Source organism: Falco peregrinus, chromosome 17 (genome assembly GCF_023634155.1).
Source record: "Falco peregrinus isolate bFalPer1 chromosome 17, bFalPer1.pri, whole genome shotgun sequence".
Classification (NCBI taxonomy): Eukaryota; Metazoa; Chordata; class Aves; order Falconiformes; family Falconidae; genus Falco; species Falco peregrinus.
In genome coordinates, this window is record NC_073737.1 from 556,891 (window position 1) to 582,414 (window position 25,524).

General features: G+C 57.8%; 1 protein-coding gene across 5 annotated transcripts; it reads right to left on the reverse strand.

The window, feature by feature from the left end:
- Positions 1 to 1,276: 1,276 nt before the first annotated feature.
- On the reverse strand, positions 1,277 to 25,396 carry PLEKHA2 (pleckstrin homology domain containing A2). Of its 5 annotated transcripts, none has more exons than XM_055820284.1 (13): positions 23,507 to 23,656; positions 22,718 to 22,837; positions 18,778 to 18,941; positions 17,779 to 17,835; positions 15,657 to 15,705; positions 14,515 to 14,612; positions 10,699 to 10,845; positions 7,545 to 7,691; positions 7,351 to 7,419; positions 7,130 to 7,200; positions 6,097 to 6,160; positions 5,146 to 5,223; positions 1,277 to 4,717 (listed from the first exon to the last, which is right to left on the reverse strand). In XM_055820284.1, the coding sequence occupies exons 3-13, from the start codon at positions 18,916 to 18,918 to the stop codon at positions 4,373 to 4,375; spliced, it is 1,266 nt and encodes a 421-aa protein (XP_055676259.1). In that variant the 5' UTR covers positions 18,919 to 18,941; positions 22,718 to 22,837; positions 23,507 to 23,656; the 3' UTR covers positions 1,277 to 4,372. The 5 variants fall into 5 exon arrangements, with proteins under 5 accessions (XP_055676259.1, XP_055676261.1, XP_027636973.2 ...); XM_055820286.1 differs by lacking the exon at positions 23,507 to 23,656 and adding an exon at positions 23,116 to 23,394; XM_027781172.2 differs by lacking the exons at positions 22,718 to 22,837; positions 23,507 to 23,656 and adding an exon at positions 25,192 to 25,396.
- Between the last annotated feature and the right edge of the window lie 128 nt (positions 25,397 to 25,524).

A 25,524-nucleotide genomic window follows, 5' to 3' on the forward strand; every position in this document is an offset into this window, starting at 1 on the left:
GCTGGGAGCCATCACAGAGCTGGGAAGGGGCTGGAGCTGCCAAGGGGTAGCTCCCATCTGCATGCTGGTCACCGCTCTGGCTCCAGCCCACAGCACAGGGCACATGCAGTACCGAAATGAGCGGGAGCTTCAAGCAACCTCACACTCAAAAGAGGAAGCCCCACCAGATGCAGTCTGAAAACTTACCAAGCTGAATAAGAACGGGAAAAGGAAGCTGCAGTTAAGTCACAGCTAGAACCAGACACAAAAATCCGTATATGCAAAAGTCCAGTCACATTTGATGTAAAATATAGCAAACAACCATTCTCCATTCTCACACAGTTCTGCAAACTGAGGACCCTCCAGCCATTTGCATTTGGCTAATTTCTGCCTGTGTTACTTCTACTTCTGCCTCCAAGGGAGCTGCAACGGGGTTCAGTTTGGCCGGGAATTCTGCCTATTCTAGTTTTGGTTTGTGGTTTATTGCAACAACTCCTCCTCTCTGGGGAATGGGATTTATATCCCATTTAGGTCACAAGTAATCTGAATTTGGCAGCTTTGAATAGGTCTCAGGGCACTGGGGTGGGGAGAGGCTTCATCATGAAACTACCACATTCTTCGGGCCAGTGAAACAACAGGGCTGAAAAGCCCACGGTGGGGAAAAAATTATGCAGCGAGCCAGAAAGAAAAAAAATTTCCATGTGCAAAAGCCCACGGTCATTAACATCTCCCCATGTCCTTAGCCCAGGAGCTGCCAGCTAACAGCAGGACCTCAGATTCCTTCCGTGTACAAGGCTGTCATGGACTATGCTGAGGAATACCAGGGGTATTGGTCTGACAGCTTTCCTCCTGCCTGCGTATTCAGAAAGGCAAAGATAAACCAAGAGTTTTATTGGGCCACACTTACCCCTGGAAGGGCTCAAGATGAGCAATAGATGGAGCTGTCTTAGCATCACCAGCCATAAAATTAAACTTGCACCTCAGGCCGGGAGGATGCGCACCGCTTGGAGACAGGATGGTTTCTGCCCCAGCCTCATGTCCTTTACCAAACACATGCTCTGGCAACAAGGGATGCTTCTCGCGTGGTTAGTCATTGTCCCCTTATTTTCTAGCAGTGACAAACTAGATCAAAAACTTTTTCAAAGCAGAGGCCATGGTGGCCCTTTGCCCTCCCTTCCCTGCGGTCCCCCCCCAGCTGCTGCACCCCGTCCCCTCACCCTGGCAGGGATGGTGTTCGATGCCCCCAGCAATAATTACCCAAAATACACAATGCAAACAGACAGCCTGGGAAAGCGACTGGGATTTCCTTTTTTTTATTTAAAAACACAGAAAAAAGGGCATTCCATCTCCTGCAGACAGCATTTACAGGCAAGGGGCGGGAGGTGAGTAACCGACACCACGGGAGTCACGGAGCATCGCCCACATGAGGCACCCCAGCCCTAAGAGCACTTGAAATCCACAGCCAGTACTTGCACAAACGGCTGAAACCGCTTGGGAGTTTCCATAGAAAAGAGCAAACCCATCTCTCTCACCACTCTTTCCGCACAAGACACCTCGAACCTGCATGTACCTCTAGGAAAGCGGGGAAAACTCACAGCACACGCTTCATCTTCAAAAAGGAGCAGCTACTGGGGGATGCGTTCATCCACACACAGGACAGCTAGGAAGCAAATGCAGAGATGAGGGGATAATAAGTTTGCTTTAAAAATCACTGCAAAGCTCCACTGAGGTCTGGCTGCATCTGCCTGGTCCTTTGGGGTGGGAGAGAAATTCCTCCCCACCACACCACCTGCATGATGGACGGGTATGGAGCCTGGCTCAACTCTCAACATGCTTGTTTCAGTCTCACATTCAGCCTTCAAGCTGTCCTGGGGATGCGGGAGGGTGGGAATGAGAAACAGGAATGTTGCAATAGCTGGAGCCACTGGTAGTTTCTCCTCCTGGATAATTAACCCCGATTGTGCAACAAGCTTCTGCTTTACCATCCCAGGCCCGAAGAAACTTTCCAATTAGCAAGCAACAAAAACACTTGGTACTCCATGGTTTTGAAGCCTTGCACCAAGTAACCATCATCTCTCTGCATTTGATGTTCTCCAGAAATGAGGTCAGTGTGCTATCACCAAATGCTGTGACTCTGTGATTGATAGGCTTACTGAATTACCAAGACATTTCTGAAACACCATGTTACGAGCCAAACACCAAGTCAGCCTAAAAAAAAATAATGATTTCAAACACTAGTGCAAATAAAGCAAAAAGGAGAAGAAAAAGGAACAGCATGATCTAGGTTTCTACAATTAAATAACAAATACGAACACTCACCCTGTACCATTATAGCATCGATTCTCACTCATTTTCATAGTTTCAGTGTTCTCCAGCACCTCCACACAACCCCCTTTGAGCCACCCTTACCCCAAATCTGGGAGGCCCTGTCGCTGGAGGCACAGCCCCTCCAACACAGAAGGGGATCAACGAAGGAAGATGCAGTTTTAACCTTGTTAAGATCAGTCGGGCTAATCAGCGCTTGGAGCTCAACCGATAAAGCCCCGCTCAATCCCAGGCTGAGCCCAAGCTAGGCTGAAGCACAGCTGTCAAACAGCTGGAGACTGGGAAAGGGCAGGGACAAAACAGATTTCTTTGCTCCTGGGGAGCACACTGGCTGATTTTGCAGAGCAGAGAACGTGTAATGACAAGAAAAAAAAGCAAAGACGGAAAACAAAAATAAAAGAACAGATAACTAGCCCACAGAGAGGAGAAGCCTTGTTAACTCCAGACCACTCCAGGCGCTGCCAAGCTGGCCACGCCACTGCCACACTGGCCACCCAGATTCCTCAGCAGGAGTAGATCTAAGACGGCAAAAAACGTGCCTGTGTCTGACGTGGGACGTGGCAGTGCGACTGGGCCAAGGCCAGCACATTTAAAACCCCTGTGCCCATCAGCAGGGCCCCGCACAACCCCTGGCACCCCCTGCAGTCCGTCCCCCTCCCCCGCCCCGAGCTCCGGTGCCAGTCCCCCTGCAGCTGGGATGCCCACAGAGTGCAGCAGCCCCATGCAGGGATGCCTTCACTTGCTCTGCTTAACACAACTCCGGGCTAAAGCTTTCCCACCCAGACGTGTGCTGCTCTCCACAGGGCACAGACAGAGCCCCAACCATCCTCCTCACTCCGCCACCCCAGGTCCAGGCAAAAGCCCTCAAACAAGGTGCTGCAGCACCTACGCCTGCATGGGCTTGCTGCAGCTCTCAGTCACAGCAACGCAACCTGCTGCTGGCAGCAAGGACAAGGACGCGCATCCTCGCTCGGTGCCAAAGGACTACACACACCTTTTGGGGTGAAGGTATCAGACGATCTCGCTGCCCAGGGAATACCTGAAATTTCTACACGCTATCTATCACACCTTCTACAGCAGCTTATTTAGTTATGGAAATGATGAGTTTGTGTTGCTCTCAAAACTTCCACTCATTTCCATTTCAAGGCAGGCAGCAGGTGAGTTGGCTGGACAAGCCCTCCCAATTTCATTAAACACTTGGCTTTTGTTGCTTTTTTGCTAAAAGCACTTCACCACCTGGGCAAGACTTTCTGGTGCCCAGATGCATGCAGTGCAAAACCACCACCGTACCTGAGGAACCTCCTGTTGCCGGCAGCCGCTGTTGCACCAGCTGCCTGCCCAAGAAGCATCAACGAGCCTTCCAGAGGGGCTGGGCGGGCAGCCTGCAGCACTGGGTTTCAACGTGGCCACCGGTGTAAAGAGGTATAACTAAAAGCCAACAGACCTGTTGATACAGCACTAGTCAGGCAGTGCACAGAGCAGGTCTCCTAGGGAAAAAGTCGCCAAAACGGGCAGTTGCAGTGTGTCCCTTGTGCAGGCAGCTGCGGGCTGGTGTCTCCACAGCTCTGCCCAGCTGCCCAGGGAAGGCTGAGCAGCATGAAAAGGGTGAAAAATGTTTTTCTGAACACAAGAAAGGCCACTCTCCCCTTCATAACTCCGAGACCCCCTGTTGCTTCCTCCAGGCTTGAATTTTGGGGTAAATTATGCGGTTGCGGAAGATGATGCCCCCTCCTCTGCGCCGTGCTGGGGACCAGCGCTTCTCACCCCGCAAAGCCAGAACACGGAGCCACCCGGGGCAAAGCGCAGGCAGGAACCCCGTCCCCGGCAGGGCAGGGCACCAGGACATGGGTGCGGTGGAGCCTGTACCGGAGGGAAGAGCAGCAGTGGAGGGAAGGGGCCACTTCACCCCTGCTGAGAAGATGGGGTGAGCTTGGTCCAAGACACTGAGCGGACGCGTGGAGCCCAGCCGGCCTGGGCATGGCGTGGCTGCACACCCCAAGCTACCCCACGGGGACCCCCGGCAGGCAGGGAGGCGGTGCACAGAGCCGGGGGGTGGCTCAGCGCCTGGTCAGACATCGGATGTCCGGATGCTTTCATCGTCCAGGTCAAAGGCGAACGGCTTCTCCTTGAGATGCTGCGGCTCTGACTTGTGCCGCAAGCGCTTGCCTGGCGCAGCTCCAGCATCGCGCTCTGTGAAGGCTGGCATGAACACCGAGTCTCTCAGCAGCGTGGGCATCTCCTCCGGCACCGGCTGCTTCCCCTCTGCCTGTGGCACCGGGGTCCAGGGCTGCCAGGACGAGGTGGAGGGGGCTTTGCACAGTGCTCTCCTCTCCTCCGTCACCTGCCTCTGCTGGGAGGGGGCCATGGAGCCCCCAGGCTTGATCATGGAGGTGGATCTCATGAAGGACATTTCCTGCAAGGACAGATGCAGAGTGAGCGCTGGGCTGGGGCTGGGGTTTGTGCATGCAATGCTGCGAGCAATTTGCAAAGCTCTGGGGACCAGAACCAGGCTCTTTACAAGCTCTGTAGAAAGGAAAAAAACCCAACCCTAAGCAAACTGGAAGTCTGAATTAAATGGCCCTTTGCCATCTATCGGGCTCTCGCTTGTGCCTTGGAGCAGAGCGGGGTTCACGCAGGTCCAGTTCGAGGGCTGAATCTCCCTTTTCCATGTTTTTCAGGGAAACTTCTCCAGTGACTGGCAAACCACCCCAGAGAGGTCAGGGATCTCACGTCCTGGAAATGGGCTAACCCAGCACTTACACAAGCCACTAAATAATTATCTTACACATTGGCATAATCTTCATTTAACACTAAACTTTAAGCAGAAAGGACATGACCTACCCTCGGGCGGTTTTTCAGGGCCTGGACCGCCCCTGTGATTACTCGGATCCAGCTGTGCATGTCCTCAGGGCTGTCTGCCTGCAACACACACCAGCAAGGATGAGACCCTGCCTTCTGCAAGCCCCCAGCGCAGCCAGAGCTGATCCCCGCCGCGCCAAAGCATGGGCACGCAGGCGGACAGGCTATCAGGGTTCCCGGTGTATTTGCTAATAATTCATCCTTGCTTAAAAACCACCACATCACCCTATTTTCCCCTGCAGTAGGGGAACCACTCTTCACAGTGCAGCATTTTTGTATCAGGAATAGATAAAGCATTTAAGGAAAAAAAGCCCCAAACCATTGTCGGGGTGTTAGCAGTCCCTGCAGCAGCAGAGGCTCAGGGTCTGCACCCTGCCAGGAGCCCCCCCGGCCTGTGCTCTCTGGGCAGCACGGTTTGGGGCTTTGCCTGTGTGTGTGGGGGATGTGCATCCACAGCACGGAACGTCACGCCACGCCAGTGCTCTTCAGGGACTCACCAGTGCCAAGAGCCCTGTGTACATCATCCCCTGCCTGCTGCCGCCTCCTGCCCAGCTCAGCCCAGCAAGAGGGAGACCAACAAGTGCCCCTGCGGAGGGCAGAGGGGGCTGCCCAAATCTGCAGCACAGGCGAGGGGCAGACGCAGCCCGCGCACCCGGGATGCTCATCAGATCGCCCCGTGCTTCTGTCTCTGCTTTTTCCTGCTCACACAAATAGCCGCTATTATAAATAAGCCCAAGGGGAGAAGTGAAACCTCCCGGCAGTTCTCCCCTGCTGCCCATGCCCCGGCGCCAGGCGAAGCTGTTACACACTCATCTGCTTGTGCTTGCTGGCCAGAGGCTGCAGGGGAACAGCCCGTTTGCAGGGACGGGGCTTGCACAAGCTGTCGAGAGCTGAAGTGCTGCCGAAAACACAAACCAGACTCGGCTGCCTCACCTGGATGTAGAAGGTCCTGGAGCTCGTTATGATTTCAAAGAGGTTGTCCCGCATCAGGAGGTCACTAGAAGCAGCGAGAAAGAGATGGTCACTACCCAGAAGTCACCATGGTTGGGGAACAAAATAAAAATAAAAATCTGTGTTTATCCTCATCTCTAGAGTGTGCTGTGGGAAAACATGCTGAAGGCAAACCTTGGATCCCATCAGGACTTGGAGAAGACTCCAGCTCCCCAGAGACCTTCAGCTACACACACACACACCAGCTTCTGCTGTCTGCATGCAAACCCCTGCCCCTCCCCAGAACTGTAACCCATCTCATTTACAGTTTGTTTTAAATGTGAGCCTTCTCTGACTTATTAAGAAGAAACAATTCAAGGATACATTAATAAATTACATTTTACTGTAGCTACAGAGGGTTTTTTTCTCAGTTAATTTTTCATTGCAAGTCTTGAAGTTACTTTAATTTTCTCAGTATTCACTGCAATAAATTGTTCCCAAGACATTGTGTAGCCACCTGTGCTAGTTTAAGGAAAACACCCATATGTGGCTTTCGGCTGCTTTATGAACACCTCTGTTCCTCCACCGCACGATGCTATTTACTGCGCAGGGCCCCCACTCCTTAATCTATGGAGATAAGGGAGCTGCAGGAGAACCCCTGCCCAACAGAGGCGGCTACTGGCAGGAGGAGGGAGGACAGACAATATCCTGCATCCCGCCACATTTCCCCGATCCACTCGGGGGAGCTGAAGGGGAAGAAATTTCTTAAAAGCAAAATGAAGAGGCAATGTTTAGGTTACTGTGAAACAAGTGAGCGGCCGCACAGCTCAGCCCGGCACCGTCTCGCAGCAGCAGCTGCTGTTGGGGGCCCTCTGGGCTCCCCGAAGGAGGGAGACGAGTTCCCTCCCTGCCTTCCTCGGGCTCAGCCCCTCAGGGAGCTGCTGCCCCAGCACCTGGAGCACTCGCGGCTCCCCTGGGCTGCTCCAGCCTGGAACAACCTGGGGCTACCGCGGGCAAACACAGGCAGGAGCGTTACCCGGACTTGACCAGGCACTCGTGGGTCTTGCAAATGTCCTTCAGGAGAATCGAACGCAAGGGCTCCTTGTCCTGCGGAGGTGAGAGGAGACAGTGATGGGCTTGGCTGGCTCCTGGGCGGGCAGCGCCAGGCTGCGCCTCCCACAGAGCCCCCTGCGCCAGCAGGGCAGCGGCCCCAGACTTCGGCTCGGGAGCAGCTGCTGCCATGCCGGGGCTGCTCACCTGCTCGCACTTGTAGTAACTGATGGAAAATTCATCCAGAACAAAGTACCGGCGCTTCCAGCTCTTCCTCTGGAAAAGAGGAGGAAACCACTTGGTGCTGGCTCTGGTGCTCTCCCCAGAGCATCCCCAACCTGGGGGAAGCAGGCAGCCCAGGGCCACCCCCCAGCTCGGTACCAGGGACCCGCAGCACTCACCACGTTCCCCTGCTTCACGCAGTAGCCGCTCTTGAGGACGGGCGGCCCAGTGGGCGGCTTGGCGGCCGAGGTGGGGATGTAGCTCTGTGAGCGCCGCAGCAGCGGGTGGGCAGCCACGTCGCTGCCCTCCCCTCCATCGCCGCCGTTCTGCAACCAGAGAGCAGAGTCACCGGGGAGCCAGGAGAAAGCCGGGAGGGCTAGAAGGCAGAACACCTCAGCTGGAGGGAAAAGAGGCCAAAGCAAGCCCCGAGCACAGCGCTGCAAGCCAAGGGCTAATCGCAGTGCCTGCGCACGAGCAGGGGAGCAAACCAGTCAAAAGCTGATTTTATCTCATTACATGCAGCTTTTCAGACTGCTGCCCGAGTACTACTCACTATTGTGGTGCCCACATATCAAAAACAACATTAAGAAATTGGAAAGGCTACAGAAAAGTAATTTGAGGGCTGAAGAAAATCCCTTGCAGCAGGGAAGTTAAAGGACCTCATCTGCCTCACTTATCAAACACTGAGAGGGGACTCGACTGCACTGCAGACCCCCTCGGGGGGGAAACGCAAGGAGCTCTTTCATCTGGCAGAGGGAGGCAGAGCAAAACCCACCAACTGGAAGCTGGAGCCAGACAAACCCAAGTTAGAAAGTAGGGATGCTTTCCAGCTGGAGGAGACAATCTATCATGGGAATAAACTGCTCAGGAAAGCCGTGAATTCTCCGCTCCACATTTGCACAGCCAAATTCTCCCAAAAGGAACTGTGATGTTCTCGGATCAGGTGGAAACAACTAACCCTGCTTCCTCTGCCCCAAGCTGTCTCTTGCCAAGTGCAATGCTCGCTGCGATGAGCACAGGCGGGCTGCGCACATAGCTGTGTGCCCAGCACCCATCCCCTGGATCACGTCAAGCACTTCCCAGTGCATCCCAGGGGCCAGATTCCTGCCCTGCTGCCAGAATCACCCTCTTGCGCTGCCCCATCCCCCAGCAGTGCCCTCCCTTCCCCCTCGGCAGCACAGAGGATGGTTGAGATGAAACATCTGTGCTCATGTCCTTCCCCCATCCCTCCAACCCCTTCCTCCAGCTCTGTGCTGAGGTTTGAGAATTGCCATAGCAGCCGGGGCGGCTCTCGCTACCACCAGCCTTATATGGCCCCCGCGCCGGTGCGGTTAACCAGCGACCTGCCCGCGCTGCTCCTTCCAGCACCTTCGAGAGGCTGCCTTGGTTTCTCCGGGACAGACACAAGCAGCCATTTGGCTGGCCCCAAACTGCTGCCCAGCACCTCCGGAGAGCAGCGGAGCAGAGCTCCAGCCCAGCCGGGATGGGGAAGCCACCCACTCCCCTCGCCTGGGGTGGCACCAGCTCTGCTGAGCATTGCACATGTACGTGTCCAAACCCAGGGATGGGGATGCTGCTGCGACAGGGAGCACCATGCCTGGGAGCCAGCTGATGCTGCCAGCCAGTCTGCAGGCGCAGCCAGAGCAGAGGGCTCCCAGCTGCAGCCCCCGAGCTGTGGCAGGGCAGCGGCGGCCGGGGCAGAGCCAGGAAACCACAGACGCACCCAGGAAGCTGCAGCAGGGGAATAGCCATTTCACGTGGGGCAAGCAGCAAGAGCACGGAAAATATTCCGGCAGCTGATGCACCACCTCTAAAAAAACCCTCAGTGAAAGGAAGAAATCGTGCGAGGGCTGAGGATAGAGCTCGTGGCTCTCAGGAGGTGGTGGCATGGGGGGAGAGGGAGGCAGAGTCAAGGGTCAGAAGGAAAAAGGAGCTTTAACTCACTGAAACAAGAGAAGAAAAGTTGCAAGTTTGGCTGCTGCCACTTGTTTGCAAACTTGCACGGCTCCCAGGGACACGGAGGGAGGCACAGCCTTCTCTGCCCTTCCCCACCTCACACACCGGGCTGAGGGTCCAGCAGCATCCCACTGGGCAGTGGCACCAGGAAGGGATGGCTGCTAGCCCAACCCTGGGAGCAGCACCAACCCCACACACCTCTGCACCCTGCTCCTGACAAACCCTGCAGCCAGGAGAGTATTAAAAGCACCTGCCAGAAAAAAAAACACTGCAATGAACTAATTCTCTGCTCTATTTTGAGCGCTGCCACTGTTAAGAGGTGAAGCGAGACCCAGAGCCAGACAAGTGCCCAAAGGTGGGAGATGGGGAGAGCCACGTGCACACCCGGCCACGTGCCGAGGGAAGGGGGTGCAGAGCCACGGCAAGAGGTACCAGCCACCATCTGCAGGATGGGTCAGTCCCTCTGGCTGCTTTGGTGGGGGCAGTGACATGGGGCCCCTCTGCCCCAGGCACCTCAATAGGGGATTTGGACCCACGACGTGCAGGTTGATGGTGTGGGACAGCCAGGAAGCCAAACAGATTCATAGCCTCCTGTCCTCCTCCTCCTCCTCACACTCCCTACTCTCATCACATTTCAGAGCAAGACAAAGGAGAGGTGCTACAGGGTGCTAAGTGCAGCTATTTATACACCCCTGAGTGGGAAGGGTTTGCAGGCACCGAACTGGTTTCCAGAAATGAAAGTGCAAACCAGCCTCCCCAACAGCCCAAACCAGCAACTGCCGCCAGCCCCAAGGCTGGACCCTCCCAGACCCCAGCCCAGCGCCACGCTGCAGGACCCATGCCCACAAGCTCTACTGCTCTGACACATGGTTAGAGAATGGCAGCGCCCATCGCTGCTGCATAGGAACAGTATTTCTTCATCTGCTGCGCTGTTTAATACTGGTGGGGCACAGCAGGATGCTAAAGCGGTAACAACGCCCCGACAGGCGCTTTCCCTGTGCTCTCCCTCCCCAAAGCAGCAGTCCAAGCAGCATTTGCAACAAGTGATTTGCAGACCCAGCCACCCTCGCCCTGCTCGCCTCGGAAGGCAGCACACCCGTGCTGGCAGGACAGCGACAACAGGAGCCTGACACAACACCCCGCAGGCAGGGACCCTTCCAAGCCCGGCTCAAATGCCAAGGGCCCCGGCAGCGAAGTGCAGGAACATCAAAGCGGGGTGTGGTGGGAATGCCCTGGAGAAAGGTGCCACCTCTTCTGCTTATCCCCATTAGGAGCGGCTCTTAAAACTCCGGGAACAGAGAGACCAAAGCGGAGTGCTGATGTCACAGGGATTTTACCCCCAGGACCTGGGATGGTGCACGGATCCTGCCAGCTCACCTGGTTGATGGAGATGGGTGTGTGGACCACCACCCCCCCGATGATCTCGGTTTTGTAGGCCACCTGGGGCTTCCTCTCCTGGGCCTGGGGCACCACTGGAGGCTTCGCAATCTCCGTGGCCAGTGGGACGCTGCCACCCTTTGGCACCTACAGGAAAGAAAGTGGTGAAGGGCACAGGTGTGACCGAGCTGGGCAGCCCCACACCTGCACCAGCCACCATCCTCTCTGTCCTCCCAACCTAAATGCAGCAATGTCCCTTTAAAAAATAATAAATGAACAAGCCACCCCAATTAAGGAGGGTGTGGGCCACACCTGGGCGGTTTGCAGGAGGCACTGAGATGGGAGATGAGAGGTGGTGAATAATTAAGCATCACCTCACAGGAGTCTGTGATTCACCTCTGCAGCTCGATGTGTTTGTGGGACACCGGCTCCTTTAATTGTCCCCACTCTACGGACAGCTAGGTTTAATGATGAGCTTTCGTCTGCCTAACGAGGCTGAGCAGCAGCACGTCCGCAGGGGTGCAGCAGACAGCCGGGCACTATTTTACACACCAAACCACCCATGTGTCCTGCCAACGCACAGCCGGGCAGGTTGTGTCTCAGCTGCGAGCAGCCCCGCACCCCGGGGCAGCGGGGAGCCGGCTCCCAGTGCTGGCACCCTCACTCACCCTTCCCAGCTCCCCCCTCCAGCACCTGGCCCTGGATACAAAGGTGGGTTTCCAAGATGTCCTTCCTGACTCTGCCTGCACTTCCACTTCCCTAATGCCATTAATCGGGGTCTCTGGCTCTGACCCACCCTCCTGCCTTCCACCCTGAAGCGCACAGGGACAGACACTCGGCCCTCCCCGTGCAAGCCACACCGTGCATCGGCCGCCGGCCGAGCAGAGCTGGCAGCTGCCCTGAGTCCCCCCAGGCGGACGGCTGGACTCGCATTTAGGCTGAGACCTGGGTTAAGTCTTGGGGGGCAGAGGGCTGCGCTGAGACCTCACAAACCCACAGGCAGGAGAGGAGGAAGGACCAAGGACAAGATCCCCATCACCCCCTGGACACGCTGCCCACGCTGCCCACGCAGGGCCCCAGGTGCTCTCCAACAGCCAGGCAGCGGCGGGCAGAGGGCAGGCGGCAGCGGCACCTTCGCGTGCCATCGCTAGTGCTTCGCAAACGCCGCTGCCATCAGAGCAAGGGGCCAGACGACAGTGGGCTCCCACACGCCTGCACTGCACAGCCCCGTGCAGACCACCAGCATGCACCGGCCACTTGCCCCAGCAACGTGGGCAAGCAGGAGGCTGGAGCCGGCACAGGCTGCCCAGCCGGAGGAAACTGTTTCATAACGCAGATGCAGACATTGTGGGCAGAGGCAGAGGGAAGGAGCTGCATCTCTGCAGGCAGCGGCACCAGGGGGAAGGTGCTGCTCGGCACTCAACGTGGGGCAGCGCTGCCACCAGCTTGAGCCTCCTCGTGCAGAACTGAGCAGAGCCCCTTGTCACGGTCACACCAGCCCACTGCATGCCTCACACCTTCAGCCACCAGCGCTGTGGCTACAAAGGCAGCACATGGTGAGGAAACACAGGAACCGATTTGCCAAGAGCAGAGGAGAAGTCTCCGTGAGAAGCGGAAGCTGAACCTGGATCTCTGCACCAGGAGCAACGCCCGAATTGCTGCCCCATCCTTCCCGTCCCACCGCGGCAAGTGGCTCAGACAGCAGCAGCGTGCACCCAACGTACAGCGCACACGGGTGTGCTCGGTGTGATGCACACCCCCCCAGCAGAGCCCGGGGAAGAGGGAGACCACTTAAAGCCCAGAGGCTGGTAAGGGTTAGAACACTGCTGAAAGCCAGAACGTCTCCCATGCCCTTCCGTCCCCCTCCACCCACGCCAAGGTGACGAAGCCACTGCAACTGGGAGCAGCCCAAGAAAACCCAGGCGCAAACGGAGACCGATGGGAAGCTGCAGAGCAGGGAGAGGAATTTCCCACGCAGGGCAGAGTGGCAGCGTCACCCGCATCCTGGTAGCCCTGTGTTTCCTAGCCGGCCTGCGAGAACTCCTCCCTGCAGGGCTGGACAAGCCGGTCGGCCAGCTGGGACACAGCCAGATGAGAAGAGCTGGCCAACAGCAGGGTCTGAAAGCCACAGCGCTTTTTTGCAGAAAGAGAAGATGCCTCTCTTGCTACCATCACACCAGCTCCCACCTCAGCAACACGGGCTGCCTGCAAGCAATTACCCTGGAGGAAAGTACTCCGGTAGCACACCTAGACAAACATCTCTGGTTACAACTCCTACCCAGTTTTGGAGGAGGGCTTTTATCACCTGAATAAAAGAGAAGGTACAAGCCAGAGCCCGTGTAGTCGTCACATTTAATGTATTTGCAGATAAAAAAAGAAAATACAAGCCAGGTCTGGCATTGTAGATGAGTTTCCCACAGGGACTACAACACAGCACTCCAGTGATTTTAAAAAAAACTCAGAAGCTATTTGATAGGCCCCAATCCTAAACTGTTTGCCATGATTCTTCCTTATATTTAATTTGCAAACCACAAACAACAGGCATCAGTGCATGATCTAGTAAAACTGTGCTAGCATTAAACATTGGCAATGCTTCTAATTGTGGTTATGCTGAAGCCTGCTATGCCCTTGACCCTTTTGCAGGATCCCACACACCCCAGGCTGGGAAGGATCCATCCTGCAAACACCCAGCCCAGGAGCCCCAGCACAGACTGTGCTCCTGCTCTCACTGCGTGGGAGAGGGAGCACAGCAGCATCCCTCATCGCCAGCAGCACCGGGCAGCTGAGGAGCACAGACTCTGTGAGTTACTGGGTCAGTGACCATTAGTTTACGGTTATATGGACACAAGAGCGAACGAGAGGAGATGGCAGAAAAAATCCTTCAGATCCAGGCACAATCCGCCCTGCAGTGCCCTACAGTGCAGGGCATTTGCTACATTTCATCACAAGACCTTGTGTTCCAGGAAGAATAAAAACTGAGTAAATAAATTACTGAGGCACAAGAAAGATGCCCTTTGACAGCCACAGCAAGGAGTCGTTACGCACAACCCCAGCCAGCAAGAGCAACAGGAGGGAAACGGCCCCAGAGCAGCGGGGATGGGAACGGCTCCAGCAGGACCTTCCCTGGGTGCAGCTGCCGCACCCCCCCGCAGCTGGACAGGGAGGGCAGAGATGGGCAAGCAAACGACAGCAAAGTAGATCCCAAGCAGGAGGATCCCTGGGGATGCTGAACTTCCTCAGTCTGGAGCCAGACCCCTGAGAGGGGTCATCGTGTAGCTCTGGTCTTACAAAGGGCGACAGCAAAGCCGTCCATCCCTGCGTGCTGAAAGGCTGCGTCCCCAGCACATCCCTCCTCCGCTCGCAGCATCCCTCCCGCAGATCCAAACCAGCACACAGCCTGTGTCAGAGCTCTCTGCTCTCGCAGGGCTGGCTGGGGGACCAGGGCACGCTGCCCTGGGAATGAGGGGGTTTTGGGAGCTACAGGCCCCTGTTACAGCAAAGCAAGGCGTGCACCAGAAGCAGAGCCAGCTCCAGAGGAGGACAAGATGCTGCAGCCATTAGCTCAGAGCTGTGCTCCCCTCCCTCCCCAGCGTGCCTCGGCTCTAGCCCAGAAGAGAACCTGGGAAGTCTGACGCAGACCTGCTCCTGGGCCAGGGGCAGCCTGGCCGCCGCCACAGCTGCTCCCCGCGTGGGACCGGGAGGCGATGCAGGAGGAGAGCACTGCAAGAAGGAAGAGCGCAGCTCTTCCAGGCGCTTATCGAGTGGGCCATCAGGGCAGGACACAGCAACACCAGAGATGAGCATAACGCAACCTACCGTGATCTTACTGGCCCGGTTCAGCGCCTCCACCCAGTCCTGCAGGTCCTTCTGATCGCTGGCTTGTAAGAAATAGCGCTGAGATAAAGCATTGATAACTATCAAAGAAGGGAACAAGAAGAAGAGTTAGGGAACCCCATTCAGTGCTTAGCATTAATCAAACAAACAATAAATCAACAATACAGCACCTCTCAACGCCCAGACCAAGTGATTTGCAGATACTGGTCTCGTAACCTCTTGCATGGAACAGCGGCTGAGGGGCCAGCGCTGGGGCATGGAGCAGGGATGCAGCAGCTGGACGTGCCCTTGCACCAGAGCTTGGGGAGGGCAGGGCTGAAGCCAAGGCTGTGGCATAGCCAGACTAGGGCTTAATTTGGTGCTGAAGTTTGCCCCTTGCACAGGGCGTTTGAGGGCCCCCTGGGACTCGCTTCACTCAGCTCTCAGGTTTTAACTCCCATCCAAACCGTTGGTGGGAACACCCACAGGGGGATGTGCCATGCGCTCTGGTCTTTGTCTTGGGCTACATCCCTTGTCATAAAGTATTGCAAAGGCAACCTCGTTCCCTTGGGACAAGTATGTGCTTGTGCCATCATTTTTGTTGCTTTAAACACGAGTTCATAGCTCATACACGAGGCACTGAGGCAGCGTGGGTAGGGCTGAGGCTGTTGGGGGGGGGGGGGGGCAGTTGGATACCAAACATCCCTTCCTTGCACCACAGCAGCAGAAGCTTCTGCAGGTATTAAAATGGAAAAAAAACCAATCTGTATTGCACAAGGTAGTGCAGCACAATGGGGCACACGGAAAGGATTCAGAAGCACAGCAAAACTGAGGGACCGTCACGGAGGGAACCCACAGGGTCTTGCCTCCCTCACCAAGCTCTGTCTGTGCATCTCACGTGGGCAGTCCCAGTGACAGGGCCACCACATGGGCCTGTGGCTCGCACTAGCCCTGCACTGGCCCTCTGGCACAACGTGCCAGGCACTGCCAGCAACCCCTTCCCTACCTGACTGCCAGGACACTGCAGGCAGGTCCAGGGGGTCTGGACAGCAGCAGCCTGGAGGGCTCACGGGGGAGACACCCAAGCTGCAGCCTCCTGTGGGGTTCCTCCCTGGCACAGCCTCGCGGGGGTCCCCCTCACTCACCAAAGCAGAATGGAGTTTTCGGCTTCTGTTTCGGGGTGGCGATGCTAACCTGCAACAGAGGAAATTAAAGAAAAACTTAAAAGATAATAGCACAGGCTAATGGCACACGTGAGAGCTGAAAGTTCCCACACACACGGCCACGATGGAGGAGAACTGGTGCTGCCCAAGCTCCCAACTCAGTCCATGCTCCCGGTTCCTCCAAGCCCCCAGCCCAGCACCAGTGCTGCAGTGTCAGTGCAGGGGCGAGCGCCCAGCTGCCGGCACACCACCAGTGGCAGCCTCACCATGCCCTGGCCAGCAGCCGCTCCAGCACGGGGGGAGGCACCGCCTGCCCTCCCCAGCCCCCCCGATCACCCCCGTCTGCAGATGGGGAAGAGAGCCAGCCAGCCCGCATCAGGGGACAATGAATGCGGCCGGTGAGCAGGACCCAGTTAGTACACCTTCCCTGCGCACCTCCCGGTCGGAGCCCGGCTGCGTGCCACTGTGGGAGCCCACAGTCCACCGCTCCCACCCCAGGCTCCGCCACCCCGGGAATGCCAGGCAGGACCCCCTGCAGCACGGATGCCAGGCTGATGCTCAGCACCACCCTCGGGGTGCCGGCATGTCCCGTGCCCATGAGGACAACATGCATGGCATGAGCCCAGGAGCTGCAGCACAGCTGCGCGAGCTCTCAGGAACTGGCCCGTATCAGACATAACGCAGACCACATGTGGCAACGAACGCGTGGTCCCAGGGGAAGGTCAGCGCAGAGACGGGGCTTTCATCTCCCGCTGTCCCCCCCCGGCACTGGCTGCACTGTAAAGCAAAGGACAGAAAGCTTTCAAAGGCCTTGAAAATGCGAGTTTCTGCTGGACTAACACAGTCGCTCTTGTCAGCAATTAAGAAAATTGAGGGAAAATAGCAGTGGTTTCTCCCTAAAGAGTAGGAATCATTTATATAAGAATAATATTCCCCGGGGCTCCAAGCACAGCATTCATGGAGTATTTATTCTGACAGGCTTCCTCCTTCAGAGCCAGTCTATAATGCTTTAAATATGTTTTCTCAAGCAAACCTCCATTTTTCTGGCATATTTACCGTTGGTAGTTAGAGCTGCTGGCATAACCCAGTCCTGCAGTTTATGACCAAATGCTGTCCTACAGCAATTTTCATTTAGGCTAAAACATATATAATTTATAAGTGAGGCTCCTTCTGAAATGGGGAAGGCTCAACCTCCCGGCGTTGCTTCATCTGCGCTTAATTTATAAATCATGATTCAGCAGGAACAGAGAGACCCGTCCAATTCTTTATCCGGCTCCAGCACGGAGCTGAGCCTGGCACAGTGGCCGCAAGCCCCCCACTTCCCCCGGCAGCAGCCGAGGGGCAGCTCACGGGAGGAGGATGGTGGCAGCTCTGCTTTCCATGGCCGCGGCTCAACGCGGTCCAGTCACCAGCCCTGCAACAGTTGTCACTGACTGCACTACTTTTGCCTTCCCGTGGAAGCCAGATAATGCCACTAAGACACACACAAGACTAAGTTTCCAGAGGTTTCATCCCTCAGGGTGCCGCTCTCGATGCACTGGTGCTCCTAAACCCACTGCAAGGGGGATCCTGGCACCATCTCTACCTCCCTGTCTTCACTGGGCTGGAGGAGCCGCCTGCTGCGGACCTGGGGCTCCAGCAGGACCAGCGGCGGGCAGCCCCGCACCGGCGTTACCGGGACTGAGTGCCGAGGGGCTCCGCAGTACGCGCACAAACCCTGGCCCGGGCCGGTGCCAGAGCAGCAGCGCCAAGCCATCACCAGCTCCGCGTCCAGCTGTACCGACACCGCACGCCTGGCCCCACTCAGCCTCGTTCCTTGCAGCAGAGCAGTTCCTCTTTGCCCGGCACCCCGACCTCGCAGCCATCCCATGCCGCTTGGCAGCTGAGGCCGAACACCAGTCCCAGCGCTAGGATCAGCCGTGCCACAGCAATGCTCCCCGCTCCCCGCCCAGGCTCCTGTCCCAGGGAGGAGGGCACAGGCTTGGGCAGGATGAGACCTTGCCTCAGGCGCTGCCAGGGTGAGCCATCACCTCTCCTGGGAAAGCTGCACAGACACAGGGACAACAGGGAGCATTCATTTTCCCTCGCCCCACCCCGACATTACCTTGGAAATATAGGTCAGCTGCAGAGATCCGACAGCACCCGCACCGATGGCCAGGTTCTGCAAAACATTTAATGAGCAATGGGAGTTAAATGACAGGCAGAATGCAGAAGAGGCGAGCCAGGCTGTCATTCAGCATCACTGGGGTCAGGCAGCAAAAGCAACAGCCACGCTGCCGGCCTCGGCTGCTTCCCTTCTGCGTGCTCCTGGTTCATCTCACACCCTACGAGCAGCCGGCGCCAAGCACCATGCCCTCCCCGGTCCTGCTCACAGCCCCGGGCAGCCCCACCTCAGGTGCAAGCTGGGCTCCAACTCCCCAGTGCGGCACTGGGAGCCGGAGCCTGGGCCACCACCGGCCCAGAGGCTGCAGCTGAGCAGCTGAGTGCTTCCCCTTGCAACAAGGCAATGAAGAATCTGCCACAAGATGCTCTTCAGGAAGGCAGGTGCCTCCCCAGCCTACAAGCAGCACTTGAGCACCGTGGGGTTTCCAGGAGGGTCTTCCTAGAGCTCAGCTCTGGCTCTGGCTCTTTTGAACTTGACTGCAAGCACTGGGGCAGCTCCCAGAGACACTGGGCACAACAGGCACAGACTCCATCTCCCCCAGCTACCCAGCTCCTGGTCTAAGAGCTTTTGCTGCATGATACCACTTCCAAGATGACAACTATTTCTAAGATAACCTCTCCTCTTTCTTGTCATCACTGTCTCTACACTAAGACACAAGGAGATGTAACACCTCACGTTGGCACAGCATCTCTATAGGCTCCTCCAAGGTGTCGGTGGCAGGGCAGCCCTGGAACCCACAACAGTCACCGGGGGGCTGCTCTGCTGGAGTTTGGTCGGGGCCACATCAGCTACAGGAGACCCTGACAGACAGCATCGTCCTTCGGGGAGCCGGAGGAGATGCCTCCACCACGGCAGCCCAGCAGGGAGGCTGGGATGTGTCTACACACTCCTCAACAATTTCCACAGACGTGCCCATGGCCAAGCAGCATGGGACCCTACCTGAGGGTTGTCCATGTACCACAGGAGGCAGTTGGCCTGGGTGTCCAGGATGAAATACCTCCGCAGAAACTTGCCACAGGTCTCATTTTCTTCAATGTCCAGGAACCCACAGATACGGTTCTGTCGATCCAAGTACGGCATGCCGGGCTCCTTCTCGCATCACCCTGCGGAGGAGGGACAGGCAGGGAGAGGTGGGTGCTCTGCTCCCACAGCCCCAGCTCCCCAAGAGGCTGCTCCTGCACCCACGGCCACCTCAACCTGTTGGTGCCAGACATGCTGCGATGCCAGTGCACTCGCCCAGCCTGCATCTGAGCTCACAAGAGGGAAGGGGCAACCTGCCAGGGCTGGTCCAAATGAGCACGTTAGCTGCCTCCCCTCACTGAAAAATGAGGCTTTTTCATAAATGCGTCCCTCCCCACAGAGGTGCACATGGCCCCCTGGCCCCGAGAGCTGCCAACCCCCCTGCGGCCAGCGAGCTCGAAAGGCGTGAAAGCCTGCACGAGGCTCAAAGGTGGGGCTGGGGCTTCGCTCCTCACCCAGCCCCCTCCTCTGCATTGAGTCCCACGGCCGCTGGCCAAGTTACCTGCAGGTCCAACTTCCCAACCTGCCCAAACCTCCTGCTGCAGCTGCCAGGCCTCCACAGCCCTTAACACACACAAAGTCAAACGGCTACCGCCAGGCGCTCGCGCTGCGGGGAAGCTGCCAAACATGAACGTCACCCCACACGCCCTGGTGACAAGAAGGGGTGCCAGCGTGCCGGCCCCGGGTGCAGGCAGGAGCAGGGTAGATCACACCAGCAAGGTGGACCAAAATAGCTCAGCAAGGAACTGCAGGACTCTGGAAACCCGGGAGCTGCAGATGGAGTCAGTCGCTGCACGGTGCTGAACAAACGCAGTGACAGACTGATTCCAAGTGACAGTCCTGGGCCCCCAGCCACTCCATCACAGTGATGGTCGCATCCCACCGGCTGCCCCCCGGAGAGCTCAGCAACGTGGGGTGGCAGCCCACTTACAGAGGACAAAGTAGCCACAAAGGATCTGGTGGGAGATACCGGGTCCCTGGGAACTGCAACAAAAAATAATCCCAAAGCAGACTGTGCGCTAGAGAGAGCCTGAGCACACTCCCAGGAAATGGAAAACAATCTGCAACTCCAGCAGAAAATCTGTGCAGCCAGGATGCAGAGTCAGCAGGGAAAACAATGACCCATCGCCGCGGGGCCAAGCCGTGTCACCAGGTCTGCCAGGGGCACGGACCCTCCCCAGCGCTGCCCCCAGCCAAGGCGAGCCCGGAGGTCACCTCAGAGCCCAGCCCGGCCACTGTGGAGGAGCGGAGCTGGGCTGCAAGGACAACCTCGTGGGCAGCCGCTGCACAAACCTCCTCTGCCAAAGCAGGGAAAACGCCACGCCAAGCCTGCCGCGGGACGGGACGGGGCACGACGGCCCCGAGCAGCCAGACCAGGGAGCGTGGCAGCCGTGTGCCCACGAAACAGGCTTTGCTCGTGTCCCCTGTGGGCACCAGACGCGGGGAGCCCAGCGTCGCCCTCAGCCACCCCGCAGCAGCCACTGAGTCAGCAGCAGTGGGTGCACATTGCCACCGCTTGAATTTGGCAGCGGCTCCCGCCCACCGCGCATGGCAGAGCTAGAGCCACGGTGAGGGGAGCCCCCCAGCACCCCTGCAGTGGGGCTGCCCCAGCCACTGCGCCATCGCTCCCAGCCATGCGCTGGCAGCGAAGGCAGCGCCGAGAGCCACGGGCACATCCCTCTGCCCAGGCAGAGCCCCCTCGCCGCGGCTCAGGCTGGGCAGGCAGCGATGGAGGTGGCCGTTACCGAAAGGATGCGAGCTGAACCCAGTGTGGTTTGTCCAGTAGAAGAGGGGTGATTTGCACAGGTGCCACGAGCCGAGGCTGAACAAATAAAAGATCTCATGCAGAAAAGGAGGAAATACTATTTTTGAACCGAATGGCTGCAGTGGAGTGGGGCCCTGAGAGGCAAGCATTGTGCAAGAGTTGTGGTGCAGCTGCAAAGGTAGAGGTGGCAGAAAACAAGTCAACCTGTTGTGAGGATCTCAGAGTTTATCATCAGCGTTTCAGAGATGGGTATCACTGCTTTGCTGAGAGGGAAATCATACTGCTTCAGTAGAAGAGATTGTTTTAAAACAACACGTTTGCCCTGATGCAAAGGTTATGTGGGCACTTTGCATTTTTTTTGTGGGCGGGGGGAAGCACACAGAAAGCAGATTCCCAAGTGCCCTCAACCGTACCAACACGTTCAGACCAGGCCTCATAAATTATCTCTTCCTCCTGCTGCTAATAAAAGTCCAGAGACTTCTGCTTATGAGAGGAATGAGAAAGAGCTGAGGTGTGCCACAGGCAGCAGAGGGATGAGCCCCCAGCCCCTCAGGGCTGCAGTGCCAGACCCATGGGACGCCTCCTGGGACCCCCTGTGCTCCCCCTGCCATCCTTAATTAACACGGGCTGGGCTGAAAGCCCACAAACCAGCTCAACTTTTCTGCTCCAGCTGACCTCAGACTGCACTTGGATATGCAAAAATCTTTGGGCAGAGGAGATTGCAATTGCTCCAGACTCTGCCCTCCAGACCACACTCCCCTGAGCCAGCCAGGCTCCCTGTCCCCTCACATCCCACTGCCTGCAGGACATGAACTGTCTGTCTCCTTGCAGCCACTGAGAACTGCACTTTTCCATAGGAAAAGGATAAAAGTAGCATCTCCAGCTCCACCAGCATGTGGGTATTTGTTCCCTCTCCTCAGGAACCCCGGGAGGGCTGGAAAATCCTCAGTTTGCAATAACCTTTGCTATTTATACAGCACTTTGTAAACTCCCAGTCACAAATATTTCTATGTGAGACTCAAACTTGTGCTTTCTGTAGGAAGGACACAAGACTAAACCTGAGGGGGAGAGTAAGAGGGACTTCACAGAAAATCAGCATCATTTAAAGGTGCGGATGAGTCCCTGACGGCCTCGCTGTGAGGAGGTGCTCCAGGGGGCAGCCTTTACGGAAAGACAATGGACACCACACTGGCACTGGGCACAGGAAGGTTTACCGATGATGCACATGCCCGACTCATGGAGGCTAATCCACCATCCAGTGACTTGAACTTCCTGAGCATGCCACCGAATCAGGCCCTCAGGGTCTCACGACCAGATCCCATTTATGAATTTACACCATTTTGTAACAAGCACATTGGAGACTTCCAGGGCTCTTCCCCACCTCTGAAGCAAATGACTTCCCAGCTTTTTGAGAGTCATAATATCCCACCAAAAAGGACAACCCTTTTCTGGCTCAGTTAACAAGATGACTAGAGCAATTAGGCTACAGAAGGTTTACAGCAAAAAATACCCTCTCGCCTGCCTCCCGAGATCCAGGTAAGCGCTTCCCACGAAGAGCAGAAGGTGCAGGGCACCGTCCAAACGGCTCCCGAGCCCCGCTCTGCAGTCACTGCTGGCTCCAAGGCCTCGTGTGCAGCCACACAGCCAGACTTTCCAGGAAGCACCCCCAGGACGCCAGCGCTTCACTGCACCGTCACGGCTGCCCATGCCCTCTCTGCCCAGCTCCTGGCACTCACAGCACAGCTACAGCCACAGGAGCGTGACCCAGGGACACCCCGCAGCAGAAAAAGCCAAGGCAATGAGACCTGGCATTCCAAGCATTGCAGCAGCACTGGCCAGAGGCATCTCCCCGCCACCTCGCCCCAAAGCACAGCCCATTGCACCTGCAGGCAGCCCCAGCAAGCAGCCTCAGCATCATCATCCTCCTCCCCTCTCACCCACCCATCTGAGCTGCCCTGGTGCTGGCTGGGGCACAGGACGGGTACCCCCGTTTCACAGGGGCTGCAAGCTGCGATGCCCACTGCCCCCATGCAGCTCCGCGAGATCGGGGTGATGGCTGCGAGCCGCAGCGGTTGCAGCACTACTTCCTTTTACCTGGTCTTGCAAAGGAGTTTCCAGCGTTCACCCCGCCGCCATCGATCCGCAGGCTGACACACGAGGCAGACGGTGTAGGCAGAGCCCAGCAACTAACTCATGCTAATTCCAGACGTTTGCCTTAATTAAATAATTAACCTGTTGAAAGGCAGGCTGGGAGCAGCAAGGATGCGTTTCTCCAACTCCCCACAGACAAACAGCCAGGAGAACGCTCGGAATCGCTGCAGATCCCGACGCTCCCCGTGCGTTTGCTGCCGACCCCACAGACCCCAGCAGAGAGCAGTGCGTGCAGCACCCCCGGGCCTCCCGCAGGGACCCCGTCCCCCAAATCAGGGGCTACCAGCAGGAGCAGGCCCCGCTGCCCCCAGCCCCCCCACGCCCACGCTGCCAGCACTAACGTGCAGGAGCGACGGGCACCGCCGCCAACGCCGCGCGGCCTCTTCCCTCCAGATGCTTCCAGCTGCGGAGCCTGGAGTTCCTGCCGCATCCCGGGACCGGCGGAGCAGCCCCGCTTCCCAGCTCCACCCCGGGGCCGGGCCCCCCCGGACCCCCGGCACGGCAGCCACCCAGCGCCGGGCGGGGCGGGGGGTGCTCCAGCGCCTGCAGCCGCCCCGAGCCCGCGGAAGCCCCTTCGCCGGGGGAGGGCTGAGAGGCAGCGCCGGAGGGAGGAGGGGGCAGCGAGGCCCCCCTGCCCACCCCCGCGGGGTCCTCCAAGAAGCGCCCGAGAGGGGAGCGCTGCGCACGGGCGGGACGGCGGCTCCGCGGCCACGCGCAGCGCCCCGCACTCACCCCGCGCTGTCCGTGGGCTGCGCCCCCCGCGCATGGCCGGCGGGGCGGGCCGGGGGCTGCGGCGCGGCGCGCACGCCGAGCGGGGGGGGGGCGGGCGGAGGGGGTGTGCCCCTGGCTCCGCCGCCGCTTTTTTTCCGGGTTAATTACGTCTGCCATTAGCAAACCCGGCCCCGGATGTGAGTGCGGGGCGCGGGGGGGGCGGCCCGTGGGGCGGGGGGAGCTGCGCGCCCCTGCACCCCGCGCACCTGCAGCGGCCCCGGCGCCGGGCTGGGTGCGCCCCCACGGGCAGCCGCCGCGGGGGTCCCGATTGGGGCCAGCCCGGTCCCGCTGCCCGCCCGGAGCGCTGCACCTTCGCCGCGGGGTGGGCGAGCCCCTCCGAGAGCCCCTGCCCAGCCCCAGGGCCATCCAGGCAGACCCCCACCCCCCCCCCCCCCCCGCAAACTCGGCAGAAAGCTGCTCGGTACATCTGTGCCCTCCGAGAGCTCCTGCTCCGACACCGGGACGCTCGGGCAAAATGCTTCCCAGGCCCCCCACGAGCTGCCCCGTGAGGAACAGCTGCATCCCCACCACGTGAAACTGCCCCCCCCCCCCACCACCACCCGGGACCCACCACCCCAACCGAGACCCCACCTGGGCAAGGGCCAGCCCGCAGCGGGGCGAGCAGCGCCTGCGCCACCAGCAAGATGCTCAAAATAGCAAGTGGCTTCGCATGCAAGGGAAGTTAAGGGTGGGCACGCTCCGGTGGTCCTGCCATACAGTTAGGCCTCACACTGACACAGAATCCCAGGGCTTCCAAACCACACAGGGCTTCACTGCTGCTTTACAGAACCTTGCTCTACTCCCACGGCCTTATTATGGGGTGCAATGTCAGATACAGCAGCATCAGGGCAGATAACAGGCACGTGACCGAGAGCGGCATGCGTCTCGGGTGAACTGCCCCAGCCTCTGCATCAAACCAGAGCAATCCCCGCTGGTTTTATTTGTGGTTCAGATCCAGGTTCCACCAAGCCGACTGCCCCATGCGTTCCCCCCTCCCCAAGCAGCAGTTAGAGCACTCACACGCTTTCACACCAGCCCAAGGATGCACACGCATCTCTGTGGGCACATGCACGTGGAGTGGCAGAGCTCAGAGCTGGCACCGCAGGAAGGGGGGGAGGCTGGAGAGGATGAGCCCCCATCCGGACCCTGCAAAAACACCACAGCACTGCGGGACAGAGCAAGCGCCCGATGGGGTTGGCACACCAGCCTTGCAGGGGGAGAGGGGCAAACCCTGCCAGGTAACACAGAGGTTATGCTGGGTGTCCAAACTGAATTGCACCGCTCACCAAAACACCGCAGACACCCTTGCAGCAGGTGAGGTCTCTGGGGAGCCAGCAGTTAACCCTGCAAACAGTTATTCGTGTGCTCGTGGAGCCCTGGGGTTCCTCCTCACCTGAGGAAGCTGCAAAAACGAAGCCTGGAGTTAATAATTGATGTTTTCCAAGAGCAGCCACTGCTCCCCTTTGTGATGTGGTCTCAGGGTCCTTGCCATCTTCATGAACCTCCTCGTTTGAAGCCCAGGGCAATCAGGCATGTGCTGGGCTTGCAGGCACTGCCTGGTCACCCAGAAAACTTCACAGTTGCATCAACTAGTCATTTGTTTGTCAGTCATCTGAGCCCATTACCCACACCCCAGAGGTGCCTACCTGGCTCAGCCGATGTAGCCCAGACAGTCAGTGGTGCTCACACCCAGCCCGGGGGATCAACTCTGCAGAGCTCTGCACCAGCTCTACTCGCCTCCAAGCAATGCCAGTGACCCCAACCTCCAGCTCCATGCCCCTCACTGATGCTGTATCGTCAGGGTCTTTCCTTTATTTAATTTTAAGTGCTGAGGATCCAGTGCTACACATTTGCAGATTTTCTTCCCAGAGCAATTGCACCCTGTTCAGTGCTTGCTGTACACAGTGTTGTTAAGTAAACACATTGCCTCAGCCCCCAGCATTTCCTATGGCCTGGGTCATTTTTAGAACAAAGAGGTT